The sequence below is a fragment of the Plecotus auritus genome (assembly GCF_963455305.1).
Source record: "Plecotus auritus genome assembly, chromosome: 1".
Classification (NCBI taxonomy): Eukaryota; Metazoa; Chordata; class Mammalia; order Chiroptera; family Vespertilionidae; genus Plecotus; species Plecotus auritus.
The window spans coordinates 71782174-71801848 of record NC_137770.1 but is presented as its reverse complement, the minus strand read 5'-3'; the positions used below and the strand labels follow the sequence as shown (position 1 = coordinate 71801848).

The 19675-nt window shown below is 37.2% G+C and overlaps 1 protein-coding gene across 7 annotated transcripts in view; it reads left to right on the top strand.

Annotated features, from left to right (window-relative positions):
• Positions 1–19675, top strand: part of MGA (MAX dimerization protein MGA) — a 99976-nt gene that overhangs the window by 69807 nt on the left and 10494 nt on the right. For 2 of the 7 annotated variants that reach the window (XM_080665072.1, XM_080665070.1), the window contains exons 14-19: positions 1998–2295; positions 3819–4445; positions 9194–9484; positions 9666–11182; positions 14326–14456; positions 17093–17144. In XM_080665072.1, the coding sequence (XP_080521198.1) occupies positions 1998–2295; positions 3819–4445; positions 9194–9484; positions 9666–11182; positions 14326–14456; positions 17093–17144 (2916 nt within the window). Of the gene's footprint in view, positions 1–1997; positions 2296–3818; positions 4446–9193; positions 9485–9665; positions 11183–14325; positions 14457–17092; positions 17145–19675 lie in introns of those variants that run through there. The other 5 variants (XM_080665071.1, XM_080665073.1, XM_080665074.1 and 2 more) reach the window with 5 other exon arrangements.

Below are 19675 nucleotides of genomic sequence, written 5' to 3'. Positions count from 1 at the left end.
TTTCTTTGTATGGTTCATAGGGATTTTGTCAGTATAATCATTGTTGCAGGACAAATATCTCTATCCTTACTGTTCAGTAATTCAGGCAGGTTATATTAGTAAAATTACCCTGGCATGTAGAAAAGCCTTTGGAAAGAGAAGTTCTGAATTAAAATTTAGTCATAGTCAAAAAGGTTTCCCCCCCTTCTCAGAGACATTAATTGCACTTTTATATCATCATAGCAAATGTGTGGAAGTGTCTGACATTATTGCTAAGGTTACTTGACTGTATTAGCTTGACTGCTTCTCTGCGCTAAGGACTATTCCAGTAACAATATGGATGATCTACTTCGTTAAAAACTTTTTATTGCAGTTTATTCTTAGTGATCCTATATAACTGCTTCTGTTGGTATTTCTTAATTCTTTAATGATGAGGAGAACAGGGTTTTTTCTTTTTCTTTTCTTTTTTTTTTTAAATATATTTTTTTGATTTTTTTACAGAGAGGAAAGGAGAGGGATAGAAAGTTAGAAACATCGATGAGAGAGAAACATCGATCAGCTGCCTCCTGCACACACCCTACTGGGGATGTGCCCACAACCAAGGTACATGCCCTTGACTGGAATCAAACCTGGGACCCTTCAGTCCACAGGCCGATGCTCTATCCACTGAGCCAAACCGGTCAGGGCAGGGCTTTTTCTTTATTGCATTTATTGATTAATACTTTGAGAGCCCAGACTTATCTGAGATCATTTCTAGAGAGACTAGACTCCCTGAAATACAGGCATGGAAATTTTGTGTTCTCTTCTTCTGTCTAGGACTCAGAAAACCATCATCAAATGTGAATTTGCATAAGCAGTTAGGCCACTGTAGGTTTTTGGGGAAGCTGCTGAGTAGTTTTAGGAGCAAGTCTCTCAAAGGAGCAGATTAGGGATATCTGATCTGGACTCCGTAGAGCCTGAAGAACACAGTAAAGTTTACTTTAGGATAGAAAGATCACATTTTTTTGTATCAACATAGGCAAAGATATTTCTGATTGTCTAGGAATAATCACAATTTTACTTAAGTAGCAAAGAGTAATTACGTTTTGTGTCCTTGAAGAGAGAGTGGCTTGCTGTAGTGATTCTCCTCACCAATTCCCTATTAATTTGGAGAGTTTGAATTTCTCCAACTCCCTCTACCCCCTCCTCCTCTTAAATGGTGTAAAGGAGGGACAAAAAAGGATATCTTCTTCAGTAACCCAGCAATATGACTTAGAGAACATGGGTAAGAAACTTGGGAGGTTTTTGTTTTTCTTTCTTTTAAGCAAAACTTCCCTGCTGCCCAAAATAGGCAGTCTATCAATTTAGGTAGTAGAAAAAAATCTTTACTTCGTTCATTGATTTACTTTCTTCTGACTATTTAGTGACTCTTTCAAAAATTACAATGAGTTTCTACTAGCATTTATTTTGAGCCAGCCCAAGTTTTATCCAAGAGATGAAGACAATATCTTCAAAGTTGAGTTTTTAGAAAAATAAGGTTACTTTGTGACTTAGGTTAAAGTAGACTCACTGTGTATTTTCCCAAATGTGAAGGGTAGCTTGAAAGGACCCTTGTAAGAGGGCTTCATTATGCCTTTCTAGTCTTGTCAGAAAATCTGGAGAATACAGTTAGTCATTTTTGCTGATGATTGGTAATAACTTAACCAGAATTGCTTATTGACAAGTAAAATAATTGGATGATTGTTTAGATTTGACGTATCTTTCCCATTTCTGCGATGCAGATATAATGACTTAATAAGATTCTGTTTCCAAATTACCAAAATGAAGGATGAGGTTAGTTCAGAATATCAGATAATAGTATTTTTTTTTTCACCTCCTGATTACTCCGATTATACCAAGTGGGAAAAGCCCATTTCTTTTTCCCTTTAAATCTGAAAAATAGACTTTTAAAACCTTGTAAAAATGAAACCCCTGTCAAGGGAGATGAGTTAGCGAGAGAATTTTATCTTTACAGAATTTCTCTTTGCCACTTGTTTCAGGTTAATGGTAAGAGTTACCCGCAGGCTAAGTTGCTATTGGGACAGATGGGGGCATTGCATCCAGCCAATAGGCTAGCTGCTTATATCACAGGCAGGTTGCGACCCTCAGTCCTGGACCTCTCAACCCTCAGTACTGTCATCTCCAAGGTAGCATCCAATGCCAAGGTGGCTGCATCCAGGAAACCACGTACCCTGTTGCCTTCAACATCCAATTCCAAAATGGCATCCTCCTCCGGCACTGCAACAAATCACCCTGGGAAGAATCTGAAGGCATTTGTCCCGGCAAAAAGACCAATTGGTAAGTTGTACTGTATATATGTTTTGGAAAGATTTGTGACTTGCTTCTTGGCCTGTGGATATAGTATGGAGGTTGTAAAAATTAGAGGAATAAAAAATTTGGCATTATTCTCAATGTCTGTCTTGCTCATATATTTTGGGAACGCTTCTGATGACCTATAGTACTAGATGGATTGAACTTTAGTTTTACAGTTATTGCCCAGACTTTTAGACTTTTATTAATGCAGAAAAAAACGTAGTTTTTAAATTTTGTTTTTAATTTTATATTTAAAAGGACAACACATAGTCTTAAATACTTTTCCCTAATTTAATATTTCTTCTATGAGGACTGGTGTTACTGGTACCAATCATATGTATGTTCCTTGAACTTGTTAAACAATAGAGCTAGCAAAATCAAAGTGGGTTGAGTTAGTATAGGCTTAAAGTATAGAAGGCTGTTGGAAAACATAATTTTGGGAAGATTATTCATCCCTGTTCTCTGAATGAAAACCTTTTGCTTAACTTTAGTGCTGGAGTCTGTAATAAATTACTTTCTTGAAAGCCTTTGTGTTTTAGCATTGAGAGTATATACAGTTGGTTTATTGAATTTCTTTTTGTTGTTTCAAATCTTTTTAGGAATGTTAAGTAAAATTGTCTATTACTATATTTTTTTCTCTAATAGGAAATTGAAGTCTCTGGCTGAATGCTGGAGTTGTGGGAAGATAGAGGGATAGGCATTGTATGCCTTAAAAGAAACCCATTTTATCTCTTTTTTTATAAAGTAGTGGTGATTTAAAAAATAAACAGTCCTATTCTGCCCTCTCATGAAAAATGTTTTCGTACAGTTTAAAAATAAGATAGTAAATCTAAACCGTCTTATAAGAGGACTGCAATAAAGAGTTGGAGGGGCTGGGATAGGAAGAAGTGGTGGAAAAAATTTTTTAAGTTAGAGTTAAAGGCGGGGGAGAACCTTCTTTTCTTCTTTATCTGTTTGAAGTTGTGTGCTGCTGTATTACCTTTTAATTTTAAAATTTATTTTCAATCCTCACCTGAGGATGGAAATGTTTTCACTGGTTTTTAGAGAGTGAGCGAGAGAGGCATTGATGTGAGAAACATTTATTGGTTGCCTGTCATACACACCCCAACTGGGGATTGAACTCCCATCCTAGGCATGTGCCCTGACAAGGAATCAGACCCACAGCCTTTTGGTGCACAGGACAATGCTCCAACTAACTGAGCCACATGGCCAGGGCAGCTACATTGTCTTTTTAGTGTCCTGGCAATATGGCTATATTGTGCAGACAAAAGATTTTTAGTAGGAACACCCAATTTTAATTCCTTTCTTGTTAGATTATAAAGGTTGGGTATGGGCTGAGGGAAGTGTTTTGATTTCTGTGTATGGAAATTGACATGTATATTGCAGGTAGGTAGTACCCGTAAGAAGTGGACCCAGTGGTGCACACAATAAATGGTTGATAAACTCAATCACTAAGAGGATAAGATATGAGAACTGAAGATTTTTGACCTGCAAATTTTTATTTGCAGCGGCACGACCCTCTCCTGGTGGTGTGTTCACACAGTTTGTGATGAGTAAAGTTGGAGCCCTGCAGCAGAAGATACCTGGAGTTAGCACACCCCAACCCCTAACAGGGCCACAGAAGTTCAGTATCAGACCTTCTCCAGTAATGGTCGTCACACCTGTGGTTTCTTCTGAGGCAGTTCAGGTGTGCAGCCCTGTGACTGCTGCTGTCACTACTACCACCCCTCAAGTGTTTTTAGAGAATGTTACTGCTGTGACACCTAAGACTGCTATGTCTGACGTGGGAACTAAAGAAACTACTTATCCTTCTGGTGCCACCACTGCGGGTGTTGTTGAGGTCTCTGAAACTAATACCAGCACCCCTGTAACATCTACCCAATCTACAGGCACTGTGAACCTTATCAAAACAACTGGGATAACTACCCCTGTGGCTTCAGTTGCTTTTCCTAAGTCTTTGGTGGCATCTCCTCCAACCATAACTCTTCCTGTTGCTTCCACTGCTTCCACCTCCATAGTCGTGGTGACCACAGCTACATCTTCCTCCATGGTGACCACACCAACTTCATCTCTTGGCTCTGTTCCCATTATACTCTCAGGAATTGATGGGAGTCCACCAGTGAGCCAGAGACCAGGTAAGGCCTAGATGTTAACTAGCTGGTTTACTATACAGCTGTTCATATAACTTTGTGGTTTGTGATAGGATTATAGATATATCAGGGTAACAGTGTAGGTGTTTCTGCTGTAACATGATACATGTATTCCTGAAAACCTTTACATTCTGCAAAACTGAACACTAAAAATAAGAGAGCTAGCTCATGGTTAATACAGGGCTAGGACAAATCACTGAAAATCTATGCAACCTGTTATAGAGCACTAATAAAAACCATAAATGGTACCTTAGTGATAATAGAACAGTTTTGACAGATAACTTGGTGCTGGAGATTTCCTCAGGATATTAAAAACACTCAAACATTAGAATGGAAATGGTGGATGAAGGATACTAAAAAAATACATATGGGAGTGGAGCTCTGAGCCAGTAGTAGAGCAGCCATTAAGGTAGACACTGGGAAAAGGGCAATCTTTTGTGTACTGAGAGCTAGGGATACACATCTCTGAGGAGAGCACACAAGGAGAGCCTTGGCTGTGCTCCCCTTTTTAGGGGTGGGGTAGTATATCTTTTTAATTGGAAAAAAAAAAAAAAAAGAAAAGATTATAGGCTTCTGCCTATGCTGCAACCAAGCTGAGGGCTTTTTCTTTGTCCTTGCTGAAGGTTAAAATTCTGGGTCCCTTGCCTAGTAAAAATCATTTGTGAGTCAGTCCAACTCCCATATATTACTGACATTATTCTCCTACTTAATTATTATACATGAACTGATTGAAATAGAAATAAGGAGGCATATTTCTTTGCTTAGGACTCTAATACTTTATATGCTTATCAACTTTTTAGTCAAAATTAAAATTTTTCTCATTGACTTAGGTTAAGTGAATTTGAAATAGGAATATCTCACACTTTGTGGTAATTTTTCTATCCTAATTCAACCAACTAAAGTAAGTAATTTTCTTAGTGTACTCGGAGAGGATTTTCTGTGGAAAAGAGTGAGAGACTTTGCAGGCTTTAAGGGGAAATAAATAGCCAACAGCAATTCTCTCTTGGTTAGTGATACTTTTACTACTAAATATTTTTGCCTTTAGTGACATGGTCCAAATCCCTGCTGGTATTTTAGGAAAGAAGTGACTTGGATTTTGTTTATAAGTTGAAGTTCTATTGAAAGGGCAAGTGAATCACGATATTAAATGTGTTTGTCTTCTGCTTCTCCTAATAAGCATATAAAATTGGTTAGTTTAATATTCATTTTTGGAAGTGAGATCATTGTTGATGAAGCTGCTTTGATTTCCTATGGAATCTCAAGGTTTATATCTTGTCACGTTTTAACTAATCATGTTTTCTAATCCATATGGATTCCAACCTTTCTTTATATTTTTAATTCTGTCATGAAACTATAAAGTCATTTAGCTTTTTGTAGTTCATTGTTTCTTGGATTTTAGTCACTCAGATTATACATTCATGTATCTTGCTCTTATTCCCATTTGTACTGCATTGACTTAATATTTTTATTTAAATCAACTCATTTGTTATTTAAATTTGCTTGTTTGTTTATTTTTGCTACTTTTCATCCAAGGATATTTCTTCCACTGATTTTTAGAGAGGGAGGAGTGGGGGAGAGAGAAACATCAATGTGAGAGAGACACATTGATGGTTGCCTCCCACATGCAGGTGCCCTGACTGGGGCCAGGCATCAAACCTAAAACCTAGGTATATGCCCTTGACTGGGAATTGAACCCATGACCCTTTAGTGCACAGGCTGACACTCGAACCACTGAGCAATACCAGCCAGGCCTTAAGTTTGTTTATTTATATCATTTTAAATCCTCACCCGAGGAGTGAGGGTATTTTTTTTTAGAAACAGTGGAAGGGAGGGGAGAGGAAAGGAGAGAGAGAGAAAGAGAAAGAGAGAAACAGTGATGTGAAAGAGACCCAATTGGTAGCCTCCCTATATACGCACCTGGACTGAGGGCAGGAATCGAACCTGTGACCCTCTGGTGTGCAGGCCAGGGCTTAAGTTTATTTGTAAAAGGAGCAATCTTACCATAATTGGAAACCAACATTACTTGCAAAAATAGAGGTTAATCCCGTAAGTAAATGCACTGGAAACAATAATAAAAAATAGTAAGTTTTATCTACCTGCCATAATGTTTTTAGCATGTGGCTTGCTCTCTCTCTGTTAATGAAGAAAGCTAGAAAATACTGGCATAATATTAAAGACAACATCAAAACTGGGACATTCTTCTGTATAAAATCAAAAGATTAAAATTGAAAAAGGAATTACTTTCTGACAATGTAATATGGGATTATTCTATATTCATATACCACTTAAAACCTATTCTAATACCATTTGAGGAAATATGTTAACAGATTTTCTTGTCTGCTCTTTTACAAATGTAGCTGACTCAGATAACTGCTATGGCTAAGGAAGAATGCAATTTGTTCTAGGTTCATTAGAGGCTCCCAACTCAGGCACTTAGATATCTGTGTTTTTTCGCCCTAGCCGGTTTGGCTCAGTGGCTAGAGCATTGGCCTGTGGACCAAAGGGTTCCTGGTTCAATTTTGGTCAAGGGCACGTAACTTGGTTGCAGGCTCCTCCCCAGCCCTGGCCTGGTAAGGGTGCGTGCAAGAGGCAACCAGTCAATGTGTTTCTCTCACATCGATGTTTCTCTCCCTGTCTTCTCCTCTCTCTTCCACTCTGACTAGAAATTAATGGAAAAATAACCTTGGGTGAGGATTAATCCACCCCCCCCCCAAAAAAAAAAGATATCTGTGCTTTTTCATTTGACTTCCCTTCTTTTTCTCTTGCCCCTCCCACATTTCAAGAAACAATGCCATATTTAGCATGTGTATTAAAGGCTGTTTTCATTCTCTGAACTGGAGTAATTTAATTTTGAATCATTCTGTAAATCTTAATTTAAATAGAAATGTTCAGGAAATTAATGCTTTAATATGTTTCTTAATTCACATACTATACATGAATGTTTTTTAAATTGCACACAATTTTCTTTTTAAGAAATAGTTTGTTCTCTTTGTTTTATTTTGTTTTCAAGAGAAGTCCTGAATCTTCTATATGTAATTTGTCATGTAAATGTTAGAAATATGACTTTTCTTTTAGAAATTTGATGTTTCATGGGCAGAATGCCTATCTGATGGGATATTATATGTTAAATTAAATCTGTATTTTGTTGGTTTGTTGATTTTTCTATTTAGTGACAAAGCAATGAAAAGATTTATTAATAACTAGAGGCCCGGTGCACGAAATTCGTGCACGGGGTGGGGGGTGTTTCCCTCAGCCCAGCCTGCACCTTCTCCAATCTGGGACATCCCTCTCACAATCCAGGACTGCTGGCTCCCAACTGCTTGCCTGCCTGCCTGCCTGATTGCCCCTAACTGCTTCTGCCTGCCAGCCTGATCACCCCCTAACCACTCCACTGCCAGCCTGATCGACGCCTAACTGCTCCCCTGCCGGCCCAGTTGCCCCTTACTGCTCTCCCCTGCTGGCCTGGTTGCCCCAACTACTCTCCCCTGCAGGCCTGGTCCCTCCCACCTGCCCTCCCTTTCAGACCTGGTCCCTCTAAACTGCCTTCCTCTGCTGGCCTGATCACCCACAACTGCCCTCCCCTGCTGGCCATCTTTGTGGCGGCCATCTTGTCCACCTGGGGATGGCCATCTTTGACCACAGGGGGCGGCCATCTTTTATGTTGGAGTGACAATCGATTTGCATATCACCTCTTTACTATATAGGATGTTAGGTAATTTCCCTATTTTGAATGGTAATATTAGACCAGTTTCATTTATGCTTACTATTATTATTATTCCTACCTCTTTATCCCCTTAACCAGAAATCTATCTGTAGATTACTCATATTATTTTTCCTATGTCTTTAGTATTACTAAATATCTCTTCCAAACATTAAAGTGCATCTTTAGGTACTATTAATGATCTTAATTCTCTTAATTCACATCTTCTGCATTACATTTTTGCTTTTCTGTTTGCTTTAAAACTAACTTTTGCCTCTTCCTAACCAGGCTTTATTTCCCTGCTTCTTCGATGTCTTACTTTCATTCCATTTGGGGGGGCGGAATACATTTTTATCTTTGTGAAAAACAATTTCCACAAATCTTTACACAGCTGATTTGTCAGTGAGTTTTAAAAGCCAAGAAGTTTGAAGTTTTTTTTAGTTCTTGACTTTATCTTATTTGACCATGACCTGTGAAACTAAGTCATAAGACTAGTAAGTGTTAACAGCCTGAATTTTAAAGTTGAAGAAGAGAATTTATCAAGAATGATCTCTTTAGCTTTTGTTTTGTTTTTGCAAAGGTGGAAATTTATTGAAGAACAAGTACAGACTCCCACATGGAGCGGGGGAAAGAATCTCACAGCACAGACTCTCACGTGGGGAGGGTCCCCCTCTTTAGCTTTAATGACAATCCATATTTAGAGGGCAGCCCATGTTTTTTCATTAGGCAGTATTGTCTTTTTAAGGGAACCTCTTGACAATTGATGCCTTCTTTTTTTTTTTTTTTTTTTTTTTTTTTTTAAACCAGTCTAAATGTAAGGCTCTGCAGTGTCTGGTTAATACTTTTAAGATAAATTGTTCTCAGCCATACGACTACTAAATACTACTAAATAGTGTATCATAGAGGTACAGGATTTCAACAACTTTATAATTCAAATTAGAAGTTATTTGTAGCATGGTCAGATCTTATAATTTTTTTCCTACATGTGTTAAAGGGAAATTCTGATACTATGTTTCTATTTTCTGTTTTTCAGAAAATGCCCCTCAAATTTCAGTGGCTACTCCACAGGTTTCTCCTAACCCAGTGAAACGTGCTGGACCTCGATTGTTGTTGATTCCAGTGCAGCAGGGTTCTCCTAATCTTAGACCTGTCTCAAACACACAACTTCCAGGACACCGGATGGTCTTGCAGCCTATTAGGAGCCCAAGTGGAATGAACCTATTCAGGCACCCTAATGGGCAGATTGTTCAGCTCCTCCCTTTGCATCAGCTTCGAAGCTCTAATACCCAGCCCAACTTACAGCCTGTCATGTTTCGTAACCCAGGTATAAAACTGGAGATCTTTTGATGAGTTTCTCTTTTTGTTGAAATATTTGGCCATATGGGATGTTAATACACCAGGATTGGTCTTCTTAGTCTCTCAGAATCATCTGTTCAAAAAGAAAAGTATACTTTGGAAGTCTTGATATGGTCAGTGGTGATTTAATGTTTTCTTTTTCTTACCAGGGTCTGTGGTGGGAATCCGGTTACCCACTCCTTCTAAGCCTTCAGAGACTCCACCAACTACTGCTTCATCCTCTACTTTTTCTGTTATGAGTCCTGTAATCCAAGCTATTGGGTCTTCTCCAGCAGTGAATGTCATCACTCAGGCACCATCATTGCTTTCTTCTGGACCTAGTTTTGTGTCTCAGTCTGGTACATTGACCCTGAGGATTTCCCCTCCTGAGCCACAAAGCTTTGCAAATAAGACAGGCTCTGAAACCAAAATAACCTATAGCTCAGGAGGACAGCCTGTTGGTACAGCCAGCCTCGTTCCTCTCCAGTCTGGTAGTTTTGCCTTGTTGCAGCTCCCAGGACAAAAGCCTGTTCCCAGCTCCATTCTTCAACATGTTGCTTCTCTTCAGATGAAGAAAGAATCCCAGAATGCAGACCAGAAAGATGGAACATGCGTTTTAAAAAGAGAGCAGGAAACTAAGAAGACGAAGGCCCTACAGTCGGACGGAGAAGCTGTAGACTCTGAGGCTAATGCTGTAAAGCAAAATTCAGGAGCTACTGCCTCAGAAGAAACTCTGAATGATTCCTTGGAAGATGGGGGTGATCATTTAGATGAAGAATCCCTTATAGAAGAAGGTCCTGCAACTGATAAACCTTCTGGGCACTCCTATAACACTGTGTCACTCACAAGTGAAGACTATAAAGATGCTGATGAAGGTGGGATTAGGAATCATAATAGTTCTAAAGAAAAACTGACTCTTCTAGAAGTTAAGACCATTTCTGAAAGAGCCAGTAATATGACAGTCCACGGTATAAGTAATGTGCAGCTTAAAAAACTGGGTAATGTGAAAGTGGAACAGCAGAAAGGATTAGACAGTTCAGAGGAGAAATCAAATAAATTTCCACTTATCTCTAAGGAAGACTGTAAACTTGAATTATCAGGGAGCATAGTTGTGGAGGAGCATCAATCTAATCCCCAGTCAGAGGCCAAGGAGAAGGGAAGTGGAGACTTTCTAATGGACAGTCTTAGGGAGAGATGGAGAAAACACCTGAAGGGCCCATTGACCCAGAAATGTATTGGAACTTCACAAGAATGCAAGAAAGAGGCAGATGACCAGTTAATTAAAGAAATAAAGACTTGTCCGGAAAATTTAGATGTGTTTCAACAAGAACAGTGTGTCTCTGGTTTACTTGGAAAAAGTGGAACTACTGAGAATACCAGAGTTTTAAAAACTGAATGTGATTCTTGGAGTAGGATTTCTAGTCCTGCAACCTTTGCTATTGTTCCTAGAAGAGCTACAAAAGGGAGCCGAGGGGAAGGACATTTTCAAGATCATGTACTGCTATCAAGAGAACAGATACAACCAAAGCAAGAGAAGAAGGGTGGGAGAAGCAGCGCTGACTTCAGTGTTTGGGATTTGGAAGAAGACGACGAGGAAGATGAGAATGAGAAAACCGATGATTCTATTGATGAGATTGTGGATGTTGTTTCTGACTACCAGAGTGAGGAGGTTGATGATGTAGAAAAGGTGGTGAGCCCATTTTTGTTGTGACTGAAACCTCAAGGATTTAAATGATTTATTAGAGACAGTAGCTTTTCAGAAGATCACTAAGACCTTGATACATGCAATTGGATGCCTAGATTTAGATCATGATTAAATGACTTTGTAGTTTTAGGCTGTGTCAGTCAGGTAACATTTATTGAGCTTATATTGTTCTTTGAGATTTGTCTGATATTATGGAAAGGCTGGCTTAAGCCTTTGGGAGATAGATGCTTGCGATGCTCTGTCAAGTTAGGTTTAAAAAAGGAAATCCTGAAACCACTACTCCCATTTGATCCCAGTTAGTTTTTTTGACATTTTCTATATAAAGTGATTGTAGCTTATCTGGTAGATACATAAGAAACAGGGTAATGGGTGACCTTAGAACTGGGGGAGAACTTATCTTCCTGTACTTAAGAGAGATGTTCTTTTTGGAGAACAATGGAAAATACCAATTAATATTTTAATATGATTGTGCCTTAAGTTTTTCTTTACCTCCTAAAATTAAATAGTTTTTAGAATTTATATTTTGAACTTTGGTGGTCTTCCTTTGTAATATGACCTTTATAATTTATTCTTCTGAAGCCATTTTTGTAGGCTTCCTATTTAGGGTTGTATTTACTGAACTAAGTAACTGAGTCAGGTGTGATACAGGGCAGGAGTTGGGCAAACTTTTTCTGTAAAGGGCCAAATTATAGGCTAGACGGCTTGTTGCAACTACTCAATTGCTGTTGTAGCATAAAAGCAGCCACAAACAGTAGTAAGTGTAGTAGCCGTGTTCCAGTAAACCTCTACTTACCGAAACAGGTGGTGGGGCTGTGGTTTGCTGACCCTTGACATGGGGTCTGTTGTAAATCATAAGGAGGTTATACCTAGATGCCTGTGGGGTGTCCTGAAATCTAAAAGGAATGAGTCCCTCTTCAGGAGAAGATAATATGGGCCTCTGCACTGATTGCAATGCAGTGGGTTATTTTAGAATTTCACTTCCTTGTTGTTCACTCAGCCTTTGTTACCTAGTCCCTCTATGTTAATAGCTAACCACCTTATGCAGATAAAACATAAAAATAGTATTTTAAGACTCTAAAATGTTCAAATGTTTTGTGTTGGTTATTTCTGCAACCTCAGTTGTCTCATTTATAAAACGAGGATCTAACTCTACAATTGAATGATTCTATAGCATGTGCCTTATATTCTTCCTCTAGTCCTTTTTGAGAATAGACATCTGTCGGTAGCTAAAGAATCTGAATTCACGGAGTTTGGGAGTTAGATTGTGTAGATAGTCTTGCACTGTTTGCAGAGTCTCCCATTGTAAGTCAGCCTGGGTAAGCATCAGACCAAAAACAGTCCAACTTTAAAACCAGTGAAAACTATTGCTATCATAAAATTGACTTAATAGAACCTTTAGAGTGTCTTTTAATAGGGTGGCATTGCTTGAATCTCCTAATAGGGAATCTGACATACAAGGTACACTGACCTTTTTAAAATGAAGAACATTATATTAAAAAATCTCTAAAATCTAAATCCTACATTGTATTTATGTACATGTATACAATTATGATACCTTTATGTTTGTGATTAACATTATATTGAAATAGTGTAAGGGAAGTTGTGAGTAGCTTCCTTAATTTAAAACTTCCATTGTGAAGTTTATTGGACATTATTTACAAAGTCTGAAGTTTAAGCCATGCAGCTGAGAGACATTCTTCAGTTTAAATATTATAAAGCATCTATCTACATATTATCCAGACTCTTTAGATTCTTTTGGGACTCTGATGATTTAGCTTCTTAAATTTTTTGCAGTCAATTTTAATACATGTTGTTTACATTGTTTAAATTTAAGATACATTGTTTAAATTGTGCTTAAATTGGAGGACATAAATGATGGCTTGCATTTAGTGTTTTTTATCAGCCTTATGAAGCCTATAATTTGGGGGTAAGTAATTTTTACAACAAGCTTAAATATAGGACTATTAAGGTGATTGGGATGCTTTATTTTTGAGTTGTGCCTTTTTGGAACAGTGTGATTATAGATAACATTTTCCCTCTTTAGTTTCTGGCATAGTAAACACTACTTTTAAAGGTGGACTTAAAGATATCTGCATATCTCATAATCTGTATATTCTGTTATATAAAATGCACAGTGAGTTTCCGTGACAGGTGCTCAATAAATGCTTACTGATTGGCTCATTTTTTAGAATAATTAGCAAGTAGAGCAAGCCTGAGCTGCTTTTGATATCTGAAATTCTTCAGAAGCTCTCCTTCTGTGGGGTTGAGAGATTTAAAAGACTGGGCTATATTTTTTTTTTCCATACCTGCCTTGAGTATGTTTTTGTGGGTGTCGGTGTGTGATTAGCTATGACTCACTCTTTAAACATTTTTTTTTCAATTACAGTTTACCTTCAGTATTATTTTGTATTAGTTTTACGTGTATAGCATAGAGGTTAGACAATTATATACTTTACAAAGTGTTCCTCCAATATTTCCAGTACCCACCTGGCACCATACATAGTCACTAGAATATTATTGACTATATTCTCTATACTGTACTTTATATCCCTGTGACTATTTTGTAGCTATCAATTTGTACTTCTTAATTCCTTCAGCTTTTCCACCCAGTCTCACCTTCCCCCACTTTTGGCAACCGTTAGTCTGTATTCATGAGTCTATGATGAAGCACCCTTAAAATAGAACCTGAATTTTTCTTTTTTCTACTTTTCCCTTTGCCAAATTTTATTTTACTGCTATATAATCTTAAGGTTTATGCAGTTTTAATATATTTATCACTGAATTTTATCCATTAGAAATAACACTGGCATCAATACAGACTTTTGGGCTATATTTTTATTTCCATACCTGCCTTGAGTATGTTTTTGGGAGTGTCTGATGATGTCTAATGATGTCTTTTTAATAATACCTGTGATTTTTTATTATGTAATTTTTAGTTTTTAGCTTCATCCATATTTTTATGAGTTAATTCTCTCTTATGATTAACAAATTTAGGATTATCAGTATTCCTGGTATAAGATCAGTGCTTGGCACTAGTTGGTTTTTACAAGGGGAGCATTCAATTTAATAGTTTAGGTGTGCTAGCTTCCCAGTACTTTATTTACTGTTGGAATGTTGTGTTTCAGGATAACTGTGTAGAATTCATTGAGGATGAGGAGGAACAGGTGGACATTGAGACTGTGGAAGAGTTCTCTGAGGAAATTAATGTTGACCACATGAAGACTACAGCTGCCCACACACAGACTTTTAAACAGACGTAAGTTTTACTTCTTTTTGGGTTATTGTTTTTTTGACCATAAACAAAACTGTTCTGTTCAGGAGCTCTGGAATAAGTAACTTGTTTTTTTATTGCTCTAGCTTTTTTTCTGATTAAATGAGAGAGGAGCTGGAATTCAGAGGTAATTAACTTGCCTTGGTTATTGCTAGGAGACAGTGTAAATGTGAATAACATGCTTTTGGAACCTACACACACGTATTCATATACTAGTTTTGCTAGTTTGCAGATACTTAAGCTTGGACAAAGTCTTTTTTTAATATATTTTTTTATTTTAGAGAGGGGAAGGGAGAGGGATAGAGATAGAAAAACTGGTGAGAGAGAAGTATCGATTAGCTGCCTCCTTGCACACCTCTCCACTGGAGATCGAGCCGGCAACCCGGACATGTGTCCTGACCAGGAATCGAACCATGACCTCATGGTTCATAGATTGATGCTCATCCACTGAGCCACGCCGGCCAGGCAGTTCCATTATCTTTAAAAGATTAAGACATGAACCACCATGTAAAGTAGTAATGAAAGTAATTTTTAAAAAATTTATTGGGGTGACACTGGATAACAAAATTATACAGGTTTCAGGTGCACAGTTCCACAACACATCGTCTGTACACTGTATTGTACACTACCCCCAAGTCAAGTCTCCTTCCATCACCATTTATTCCCCCTATACCCTCCTTCATTGCCCTCTACCCTCTTCCCCTGGCAGTCACCACACTGTTGTACGTGCTCAAGAGTTTTTTTTCTCTTTTTTTCTCCTTTATTGCTTAATCCCTCCGTACCGCCCAGTCTCCCTCCCCCACCCCTTCCCCCAACAGCTGCCAGCTTGCTCTCTCTGTGTCTGTCTATATTTTGCTTGTTAGTTCATTTTGTTCACTAGGTTTCACATATGAGTGAAATCATACGGTGCTTGTCTTTCTCTGGTTTATTTTACTTAGCATAATGATCTCCAGGTCCATCCATGCTGTCACAAAGATAAAGTAATGTTGAGAAAGTCTAAGGGAGGGGAAGGTAGTCCTAGTAGTTTTCTTTACTCCAGAGCTATTTGGAGGCTACTTCAGTTGCCTACTGGTTAAGCTTGAAAGAGTTTAAATCTCTTAAAAACTTAATTAGACTTAATTAAGTTCAGCAGTATTGGCTGGATATTTAAGTTCAGCATAGTAAAAATTAAGTTCCTAAATAATAGCAACAAATAAAAAATGTTTTCTAAAAGCTACCAATAGTAACAAAAATAAACCTGGGACTATTAACAAAAGTTTTATAAGATGTTATTGAAAGACATTGAAGAAGAATTCACTAAATGGAGGTATACCATGTTAATGAACTGAAATAAAGGGCCAAGACCTGTCAGGGCACACACAGGAATCAACTAATGAGTACATAAATAAGTGGAACAACAAATCTTTCTCTCTCTCAATTAATAAATAAAGGACCAAGAATAACCAATACACACAGAGCACAAACTGTTGTAAAACAGCAGATTATTAAGAATTTAAAATATTTTGTCCATTAGAACACCATGAAAACAGTGTGAAGGCAAACTTAGACTGTAAAAGAAATATTTACAATAGTGTTTGACAAAGAATTACTATCAAGGATATAAACTGCTACAAGTCAGTAAGAAAAAAATAATTCGGTTAGAAAAGGAAGTAATGGTTATCTCACGGAATTCACATGAGGAAACCTGGATAGCCAGTAAACAATGAAAATTTGTAATTAGGGAAATGCAAATTAAACCATGATGACTTTATCAGTTCACACCCATAAGACTGGCAAAATTGAAATTTCTGATAGTACTGTTGCCTAATTGTGGGAGCAATGGAACATACTACAGGTGGGGAGTGTAAATTGTTAAAACCATTTGGCGAGAAGTGTGACATTACTAAAGTTGAAGATGTGCGCGCCTTCTATTCATCTATTCCACTCCTAGATATATGCCCTAAAAAAGCATGTACAAGGGGTCATGTATGGGACTATCCACTGCAGCATTGTGAAAATTTGTAAACAACCTAAACGACGACTAACATTCTGAAAAAATCAATTTTGGAAAATTCACTCTTAAAATGATTGAACTAGAACTACTGTATATGTATCAACATGTCTCAGATATAAGGTTAGTGGAACAGATCAGTTTAAGAAAGATACCCTGTACTTACTATATATGTTTAAAGTGCTATGTAATATTTTCTATTTAGGGATATATCTCACATACCCAGTAAAACTGCAAATATGTGCATGGTAAACTCAGTTTGGGAGTGTTTACCTATGAAAAGGAACAAGGAAATGGGATTGAGTAGGCTGCACAAAAGATCTCTTAGTTTTTGGAGGTTTTATTTCTCAAGCTGGGTGGTAGATACTTGGATTTTCATTATATGTTTGTTTATACTGGTTTGTATGTTTGAAATATGTCGTGATTGAAAAAAGTAGTTAGTTTTAGGGACTATTTGGACACCGTTTATTAAGAGAAAGAAATAAGTTATATTGCCACATATCAGACCTTGGAGGAAAGAAGCTGGTTACAATTTAGACAATTTGAGATGGTTTGGTTTAATATAGCTGTGAAAATAGGTTTTAGATTACTGAATTTTAGTAAGACATTGAAAAATACTATCTTTATCTAGGTGCCGTACCCATATGTCTGCAGACGAAAAAACTGCTGAAAGAAGTCGAAAGGTATTTATAATATATTTAACGATAATTACTTATTTAATAAAATGATGCCATTTGTCCTTAGGGTTAAGACAACATTAGCTCTATTAGATATATTCAGGGTTAGTCTTACTAGTGAGTTAATATAATAAGCTTTTTTTTTTTTTAACCCTTAATGAAATTACATTTTTAATGCTATTTTTCCTCTTAATCCTCTCTTCTACCCAGATGGTAGAATAATTTAGAAGCATTAAAATGGGTATGCATTTTATGAAAATTGATGTGTGTATCAGGTTTCATAAATTTCTTGTCCATTTTAATCCTGTAAAATAATGATATGCCATAAAACAAGCTGGCATTCTTCAGTGATTTTTCAGTGACCTAAAAACTAGTTCTTCTCTATAATGATGGCTAGCAATTTAAGGTGCCATGAAATTAAAATGTTCTTTGATTTTTATGAATATATTTACTGTATATTATGGTATAATTAAGCAAGGTTTTCTCTATCCTTATTGACATTAAGAATGCAAGCGAGTTTGGTTGTTTAAATCATTTTCCACTTGCTATTCTGTCTTCTTAAGAGATAAAGACAGTGATGGAGCTTGGGTTGAGTTGAAGGGGTGGTATTCAGATCCTTTCTTAAAAACCACTTGGTATGGTTAGTTTGAGTTTGATCTGGTTTTGGGATCACATGATACATATTTACATGCTTGTAATCATTTTTGTACATATTACTATATTTTTTCATTCATATTAAAACATTTTTCAGATACAATAATTTTCATAACTTATTTATACAATCCATTGTTTTTGCTCCCTAATTATTACATGCAAATTATTTATAACATTTTGCTATATTTAAACTTGGTATTAGTTTTTATTCTATCTTGTTGTGTCTTTTATACTAATGCTCAACAAGTTTAACTTTAGAAAGTCAGTGATTTTAGTTCTGATAAAAAAGAAGACAACTAGACACATCAGAGAGGGGAAAACAAAATCAAGAAACTGTAGAAGACCGGAAATGTATTTATTACTTTGTATGAATAGTATTCACATTGTCATAAGAGGGTAGCCACTGTTAGTGATTTTTTTAAAACCTATATAATCACGAATAAACTATGGAAGACTTAATTTTAGTGTTGAAAAATATTTAAGTACAAATGACAAATTGGGAGATGGAAGAGGAAAGAAGAAATAAGGGGAAGGATAACAAGTGCTGATAATCTCATTTTACAGAGATATTGTCTATTGTTGATGAAGTAAGAGATTGAGATTAGTATTATATTCAAGTTGCAAAAGGATCAATAGAAGAACTAAAATTAATGATATGTTTGTATTAGGAAGATGGGATGATGAAATGAAGTAAGAGACTGGTGTGGGCTAAATTCTCTTTTACATAAAAGGAAGTGGATAGATAGTATTGAAAATTAACAAGCATATGCTTATATTACTATTTGTTATTTAGGTATAGATTTAAGAGCCAGAAAAAGCATCTGTAAGCATCAAGTAGCCTGGCTGGCATGGCTCAGTGGTTGAGTGTTGACCTATGAAACAGGTCATGGTTCGATACCTGGTAAGGGCACATGCCCAAGTTGTGGGCTCGATCCCAGTGTGGGGCTTGCAGGAGGCAGCCAATCAATGATTCTTTCTCATCATTGATGTTTCTATCTATCTCTACCTTTCCCTTTCTCTCTGAAATCAATTAAAATAAAATAAAAAAAAAGGATCAAGTGGTTTTTTCTGTGGGTTCATGTACAGGTGTAGGGCACAGTTGATTTTTATTATAAACCTTTTAAATATATTTAAAACCCTATGTGCATCTATTACTTCTTGCATCTATAATACATAATTTAAAAATTTTTAAAGTATATTTTTATTGATTTCAGAGAGGAAGAGAGAGAGATAGAAACATTAATGATGAGAATCATTGATCGGCTGTCTCCTGCATGCCCCCTACTGGGGACTGAGTCTGCAACCAGAGCATGTGCCCTGATGGGGATTGGAACTGTGACCTCCTAGTTCATAGGTCGATGCTCAGCCACTGAGTCACACTGCCTGGGCTATAGTACATAATTTTTAAAAAACTGAAATGAAACAAATAAGAGAGAAAGCAAGCCTAAGGCATCCTGAGGGTCAAGAAAAAATTTTCTGAAAACATACAAAGTTTGAATTTTAAATATTAGATTAAGAATTTGCACTGTTGATGGAGAACCAAGATGGTGGCATGGGTAAACACCTATACTTGCTGCCTCTCACAACCACATCAAAATTACAACTAAAAGGCAGAACAACTACCACCCAGAACTGCGGGAAAGCTGGCTGAGTGGAAGTTCCACAACTAGAGAGGTGAAGAAAGCCCATTGAGACTGGTAAGAGGAGCAAAGGCACGGAAAGTGCTGGCACCTGGATGTGCTGCTCTTTTAAATGGGAGGGAGATACAAGCTCCCTCTTGCTCTGAACTCCAGTTCCGAGTGAGACTCTGGGGACCCAGACACATACAGGGAGAAACTGGACTGTCTGGCATCGGGACAGGAACGCGAGGGCGGCTTTCTCTC